This window comes from Lagopus muta, chromosome 21, assembly GCF_023343835.1.
Source record: "Lagopus muta isolate bLagMut1 chromosome 21, bLagMut1 primary, whole genome shotgun sequence".
NCBI classification, from domain to species: Eukaryota; Metazoa; Chordata; class Aves; order Galliformes; family Phasianidae; genus Lagopus; species Lagopus muta.
Genome location: NC_064453.1, coordinates 6584563 through 6591553, shown reverse-complemented (window position 1 = coordinate 6591553; position 6991 = coordinate 6584563). Strand labels below are relative to the sequence as shown.

Genomic DNA, 6991 nt, shown 5'->3' with positions numbered 1-6991 from the left:
GGGGGTTTGGGGGGGGCGACAGACCAAAAATCCCAAAATAACCCTGCAGAGGCAATGGGGGATTTGTAACAAAAAGGCTCAGAGAGGGGAAAGGGAGGGGAAAAAAAAAACAAACGTGGGCATCCAGCCCCAAAATCTCCGCCTTCCTGCAGCCCTGAGCCCCACTGCAGCCCCCAGAGAGTGGGGAACCCCAACCCCCATCCCCTCAGCATCGGCTGTAGCGATAAATAGACTTTTATTTGTACACTGATATGGGTAACACAACCACGACCCGGGAGGGGGGCTGAAAAAAACCCCACAGCCCCAAACTCTCCCCCTCCAATCTGGAGCTGTTAACCCTAAAGAAAATAGTGGGGAGGAAGGGGAAGTGGGGGTGGGGGGCAGCAATGTGGTCCCTGCTGAGTTCTGAGCCCCCACACTGTGGGATTTTCTCTTTTTTTTTTTTTGTTTTTTGGAGGGGGCACACTGGGTCTGGCCCCACTCTGTATTTGGGGGGGGGGGGGCATTGCTCTGTGTGTCTCCCTGTACCCATTCCCCCTCCCCCCAGAAGGGGGCATTGGGGTGAAGGAGATTGTCTGGAATAGGGGGGGGGGACCCTATAAGTGGGTCCCAATCCCGCAGTGGGGACGATGGCTTCGGCTCCTGGATGTGAGCGGTGGGGGGCACTGTGGGGGGGGCACAGCGGGGACCCTCCTTCAGCGGTGCCCCCCCGGGGTTTGGGGGTCGGCTACGAGCCCTGTGTGGGGAACAATAAGGGCTGTAGGGCTGTGCCCGGATTGGGGGGCACGGGGGGGTCGTGGGGATGGACTCTCAGCCTCACCGGGGTTGAGGGAGGCTGCTCCAGCTGGATTTTGATCTCGGGGTGGCAAGCGCTGCCTGTTTAGGGGGGAGCATGAGCACCCATGGGTGAGCCCAGCACCCCAATGCTGCAGGGACAGGTACCTGGGGGGGTGCCGGGGGGATCCTCTGGCCAGGGGGGATCAGCAGAGGGGTCACGCTGCCGGGGGGTCCGCGAGGATGAGCGGCTGTCCTGCGAGCACAGGGTGGGGTGACGGGGTACTGCATCCCCAGCACCCACCTCCCCCCCCCAACCTCAGCCCCCTGAGCCCATACCCTGCCCTGCTCGCCCACAGGCTGCTCGTCCGGCTCCTCGGCCACACTGCCAAAGCTGCTGGCACTGGAGGACGAGCGGGAGAAGTCCTGCAGAGGCTCCGGCCTCTCCGCCCTGCGAGGGACAGAGCTGGCCCCGTGCCACCCCAGACCCCTGTACGTGTCCCCCCCGTGTCACCCCATCCCCACACTGCCTCATCCCTGTGCCATTTGGCTGCCAACGGGACCCTGTGCCAGCACCACTCCACCCCGGTGTCACTCTGTTCCCATGCTGCCCCATCCCACCCCTTGTCCCCGTGCCACCCAGCCCTGTGCCACCTGAGTGCTGCGCTGCCTCCACCCCACCGCACTCACCAGCAGTCACGTCCCTGTGCTGCTGTGTCCCACAATACCCAATTCCTGTATCACCAGGTGCCAGCCTGTCCCAGTGCCACCCTGTCCCCATGCTGCCTTGTACCCGTGCCGACCCATCCCTGTGTTACTGCACCACCCTGTCCTCATGCTGCCCAGCTCCTGTGCCACTGGGTGACAGCGTGACACTGCACGCGTACTGCTGCCCCATCCCACTGCCACCATCCACGTGGCACCCGGTCTCATTGCATCCTGGTGCCCTTCCATACCTGTGTCCCTATGTTCCTCTATCCCCCTATCTGTGTGTCCCCATATCCCATTGATCCCATGTCCCCACGTCCTGGTGTCGTTGTGCCCCTCTATCCCCATGTCCTCTTGTCCCCGTGTCCCGATGTCCTCATCTCCCTGTGTTCCCGTGTCTCCCGTCCCCACGTTTCCACGTCCCCACGTCCGTGTGTCTTCATGTCCACATGTCCTCGTATTCCCATGTCTGTGTGTCCCCATGTCCCCATGTCCGTGTTTCCGTGTCCCGATGCCGGACCTGTCGGGGTTCCGCCGGCTCTCGGGTGAGCTGTGCGCGGAGGAGTTGCCGTCGTTGCCCGGGGCGGGGCCGTCCCTGCGGGGCGTTGGGCGGTGATGGGGGGCCGACCCGACCCGCGTTCCCCCGCCCCCGTCCCCACCTGCCCGGCGCCTCCTGGATGCTCTCGATGCCGATGGCGCTGGAACGGCGCGAACCGAGCGGGCCGGGCCGCCGCCGGGACGGGCTCTTCCCGGGGACCAGCAGCGCCTGCGGGAGGGCGGGAGGGCGGGAGGCGCTCAGCGGGGGGCGGCCGGCTGGGGGTTGCCTGCACCTCACCTCACCCCGCCCCGCACCCCGCCACGCACCTCTTCCACCGAGCCCAGACCGATGGCGCTGCCGCGGCGGCCCCGGCGGCTCCCGGGCACCAACAGCGACTGCGGCGGCACGAGTCAGGGGCGGGGGCGGGGCCAAGGGGCGGGGCTTGGGAGAGGGACCAATGGAGGAACGGGGCTTCGGGCGGAGGGGCGGGGCCAGGCGGGCGGTGGGAGGGGCCGTGCCAACATCGGGGCGGGGCTGGGGGGGGCGGGGCACGCCGGAACGGAGAGCCTATGGGAGGGCAGGGCGAGCAGGAGGGCGGGGCTTAAAGAAGGGAGCGGCGGTGAGGTGGTACGGTCATGGGCGGGGCCGACAGCGGGGAGGGGCGGGGCCTTGACAAGGGGCGGAGCCAGGAGGGAGGTGGGCGGGGCATGCAGCGAGTCGGGCGGGGCGTTGTTGCGGGGCGGGGCTTATCAGGGGCGGGGCCTGTGGGAGATCAAAGCTGCGCGAGGGGCGGGGCTTGTCGGAAGTCGGGGCCTATGGGAGGGCAGGGTTGATATAGGGGCGGGGCTTATCGAAGGGCAGGCAACGGGAGGTGGGTGGGCGGGGCTAAGAGAAGGGGCGTGGCGTGGCACGTGGAGCAAAGAGCTGTGAGCTTGAGGGGCGTGGCCTTGTGTGCCAAGGGGGCGTGGCTTTGTGCTCATGCATTGGGGTGCAGCGGATGGCGCGGCCCAGAGGGGCGTGGCCCCAGAGGGGCGGGGCTCTTGCGCATAACTCCGCCTCCTCCACCAGGCCCCGCCCCCCAGCAGCTCCCGGCCCCACCTTGAAGGACTCGAAGAAGCCCGGGGCCGAGCCGTTGTCGGGGCGCTCCTCGTCGGGGCCCATCCCCAGCATGGCCTGGCTGCGGCCCTGCAGCTCCTCGTGCAGCGTCTCCAGCAGCGCCGCCCGCGTCCTCTCCTGCACGGCACCCAGCGTTCTGCGCGAGGCCACACACGGCACCCGCCACTGCCACCCTTGCAGCGCGCACCTCCAGCTTGGCAAACTTCTCGGCCTTGTAGCAGGCGTACTCGGCGTTGATGAGCTTGGTGAGCAGGAACTCCTGGAACTCGGGGCCCTGCGGGGCGGCAGCGGTGCTGGGTGGGCGCCAATGGGGCTCTTCTGCGGGCGGCACCCGGGTGCGCTCACCTTCCTGAAGACGGCAGGGTTGGGCAGCGGCGGCCCAAAGAAGGGGACGTCATCGCGGGCGGTGACCGACACTTTGTAGAGGGGCCCCTGGGGGCCGCCGGGTTCCAGCTGCACCACCACGAAGGCGTGCAGGAAGTTGGAGGCGATCATGTCGGGCACAAAGGGGGTGTTCTCGTCCTGGAAGACGACGGCCACGATGTCGTTGCCGATGTGGCGTTTTCGCTGCAGCTGTGGGGACGCAGGGACACAGGGATGAGGTCGGTTCCTGCCGTCCCCCTGGCCCTGGAGTTGCTCAATGAGGTCATGAACACTCCGTAAATACTTAGGAGGCACCAGCAGCTCCTATGTCCCCTCCAGCACCCAGCACTACCTCAGGAACCCCTGTGCCCCACTGAACATCCCCAAACACCCCAAAATGGCCCCCCAGCCCTCACAACCCCTGTACCTCATCAATGACCCCATACTCCTGTTGCCCCCACCTGCTGCGCATCGCCCTCAGTGTAGGGCAGCTTGGTGGAGACATGGAACATGATTTCCTTGTCCCGGAAGTGGCAATACACTGACTCGCTGCCCGTCTGCCCGTGTGTCACGTCCAGCCCTCCCCGAAAGCTGCATGGCATTAAGGGGAGAGGATTTTTTGGGGGGAGGAAAGGGAGGAACCCTTTGGGGTGCTCCTATCCTGCACCCTGCACGCACCCCTTGAAGTCACGGAGCTGCACCCGCTGCCCCAGGATGTCGAGGAATTCGGTGAACGCTGGGCTCTCTTCCGTGGTGCCGAAGAGCTCTTCTTCTGAGGTCTGTGGGGACAGCAGTGGGTGCCCCCCGGACCCTCCCCCCAGATTCCCACCCTGGCCCCACACCCCGGTACCTGCCCCAGCTTTTGGTAGATGACACCAAATTTGAAGTGGTTGCTGAGCACGTGCTCATCGAAGGCGAGGATGAGGCGGGAGGCCTGGGGGGACATGGAGTGGTGGGTTAGGGATGGGGTGGGGATGGGTTTAGGATTGGGGTTGGGGTAGGAGTAGAGTTAGGGTTAGGGTTAGGGATGGGAGTTGGGGTTATGCACTGTGCTCACCTTGGGGTAGAGCACGGGATAGAAGCGGTCCACATTGATGTCCTCGCACACCAGCTGCAGGGGGAGGCAGGGTGCTGAGGAGTGGGTGCTGAGGAGCACCCATAGGTGCTGCTGGTGGGCAGAAGGGCACCAACCTTGGCCATCTGCACCACGTTGGGGAACTCGGCCAGGCAGGAGATGGGCACCACATCGTGCAGGGTGCGGGATCGGGTGCTGCGAGGTGAGAGGAGTCAGGGTGCCATGTCCACACAAACTCAGCACCCATGGGTGCCCCCTGCCCTGCTCACCGCAGCAGCAGGTGGAGGTGCTCCTGCTCGTCATATTTGAGGGAGAAGACAAGGTGGCCCAGTGCAGGGTCCAGGGAGTAGTAGTTGAAGTGTTCCTGCCAGCAGCCAGGGGGGCACCCATGGGTGCTCACACACGAGGCACCCACAGACCCACCAGTGGCCACTCACACCCATGGGCACACACGCAACAGGGCCACCTGTCTCACCATCCCATGATCTCCAGTATAGACCTATGAGCACGTGCCTGTGGGGTACCCATTCCTGAGGACACCCATCCTCGCAGGCCACTCATCCCACAGACACACGTAGGGTCACCACGCCCATGGGCACCCATCCTCACCGGTCCCCTTGCCCAAGACCACCCACCCCTGCTGAGCACCCACACTTCTGGGGTCTCCATCACCATTCGCACCCATCTGCATGAAGAACCCCATCCATGAGCACCTATGCCATCGATCCCCCACGTCCATCAGCATCCATCCCCACATGCACCCACACTTACAGGACCCCTGTGCCCATGCACACCGACAGGGATGTGCTCCCCGGTGCCCACCTTGCCCAGGAAGTGCTTGCGGTAGATCTTGGCCGTGTGGTTGCCCTCCAGCCGCACACGGGTGCCGGGTGCTGGGTTCAGGGGGGGCTCGGGGGCCCCGCTCAGTTGGTGGTTGGTGCCCTCGATCCAGTAGCCCCCGAATTGTGGTAGCAGGATGAGGGGGAACGGCCCTTCCCGGCCCAGCACCTGCACCCACAGCTGAGCTGGGTGCTCCCTGACGCCCACCCACCCAACCTCACCAAACCTGGGAAGCACGGCCACGCTACCTCGTGCACACTGGGGTATGGGATGTAGTCCTCTTCTGTCTGCAAGGCAGTGGGGGGGTGAAGCCCTTCTGGAACTCTTCAGTGCTGTATGATTCCCCCCCCCCCCCCCCAAACTCCCTTGTTGGCACATACCTTGAGCGGGGGGGGCACGGTGCGGTGCTGCTGGGCCATGCTGCTGCCTATGGGACACGGCCATGGGGTACGGGGGGCACCGGGGGCTGTGTGATCCATCCCGGTGCCGGGAGGTCACCCAGGGGAGGGAACAACTCACCGGGGGGTGGCAGTGATTGCGGGACGCAGCTAGCTGGCCGAGGAGGGGCCGGGGGGGGTCCATCGTGGCGCTGTCTGAGGGGAAACGGGGTGCGGGGAGCTGTCCCCTGGGGGTGTCCGGCTGCGGGGAAAAACCATCACCGCCCCCTCCCCAAGAGTGCGACCGTCCAACCCCCCCCCCCGACCCCCACGGGGCGCCCTCTGCGGGCGGGCGGGAGCGGTGCGGAGCAGCACCACGGACAGCGGCGGGGACCCCACGCGCAGCGCAGCCCAACCCGACGGCCCGCGCAAAAAGCGCGACCCCCCCCCAGCCCCGTGCAAAGCCCGCGGGGGGCACCTCCCCCTTAGCATCCGTGGGGCCCTTCTGTACGTGGGGGGGGAGGGGGAGACACCCAAATGTACAGCCAGGGCGGGGATTGGGGGTAACAAGGAGGGCAGATTGCAGAGATACGGTTGAGGGGGGATGGAATATGGAGCCGGGATGCGGGGGGGGGAAGGGACGGGGAGCAGGTTTGGGGGTGAAAGGGGGGAGGCAGTTTGTAGGGTACATACTGGGGAGGTTTGGGGACACTCAGGGGCTGACGCCCCCCACCCCCACCCCCAGACCCCCCATCTCCTCCCGGTACCGGCAGCGGCTGAAGGTCACGGGCCCGGCCCGGCCCCCCACGCTGCTGCGCGGCCCCGGGGACACCGGAGGTAGTGGCGGCCCCGGGAGGGGGGCTGCGCGGCGCTTACCGGGGGCGGCGGGAGCGGAGCTGAGCGGCTCGGGGCCGGGTCGGTACCGGTACCGGAGAGCAGCGGCGCGGGGCCCCACCGCTCGCAGCCGCCGCGCCGCGTCACGTGCAGCGGGGCGGGGCGGCCCGCACGGGGGCGGCCGGCACCGGGAATGGCACCGGAACCGGCACTGGCACCGGGCACCGCCATCCCGACCCCAGGAGAGGAGCAAACGCCTCCGTAACCGGCAGCGGACCCGCGGGGGGAACGGGGATGGGCAGCGGGAAGCGGGACCCGGCGGCCCCGTGCCCTCCGCCCGGGCACTCGGCGTCCCCTCCATCCGTC

General features: G+C 66.8%; 1 protein-coding gene across 6 annotated transcripts; it reads right to left on the bottom strand.

The window, feature by feature from the left end:
- Nucleotides 1-626: 626 nt before the first annotated feature.
- On the bottom strand, nt 627-6781 carry LOC125703215 (rap1 GTPase-activating protein 1-like). Of its 6 annotated transcripts, XM_048967369.1 has the most exons (20): nt 6668-6781; nt 5795-6053; nt 5663-5701; nt 5397-5582; nt 4844-4938; nt 4691-4769; nt 4557-4610; nt 4350-4433; nt 4178-4278; nt 3961-4090; nt 3482-3709; nt 3324-3410; nt 3119-3253; nt 2347-2415; nt 2142-2248; nt 2003-2077; nt 1114-1225; nt 943-1030; nt 821-876; nt 627-736 (listed from the first exon to the last, which is right to left on the bottom strand). In XM_048967369.1, exons 2-20 carry the CDS (start codon nt 5891-5893, stop codon nt 728-730), a joined length of 1833 nt encoding a protein of 610 aa, XP_048823326.1. In that variant the 5' UTR covers nt 5894-6053; nt 6668-6781; the 3' UTR covers nt 627-727. The 6 variants fall into 6 exon arrangements, 4 of the variants coding, with proteins under 4 accessions (XP_048823326.1, XP_048823323.1, XP_048823324.1 ...); XR_007380800.1 differs by lacking the exon at nt 627-736 and having other exon boundaries at nt 820-876; nt 943-1025; XR_007380801.1 differs by lacking the exon at nt 627-736 and having other exon boundaries at nt 820-876; nt 943-1025; nt 1114-1177.
- Nucleotides 6782-6991: the final 210 nt, after the last annotated feature.

Bases quoted from the DNA above. Each gene is read 5' to 3' on its own strand.
- LOC125703215 (XM_048967366.1), bottom strand. From the start codon at position 5,893: ATGGATCACACAGCCCCCGGTGCCCCCCGTACCCCATGGCCGTGTCCC. The intron at 5,583-5,662 runs GTAGCGTGGCCG...CTGTGGGTGCAG, and splicing joins CATACCCCAGTGTGCACGAG to GTGCTGGGCCGGGAAGGGCC. The intron at 4,091-4,177 runs GTGCGTGCAGGG...AATGCCATGCAG, and splicing joins CAGCTCCGTGACTTCAAGGG to CTTTCGGGGAGGGCTGGACG.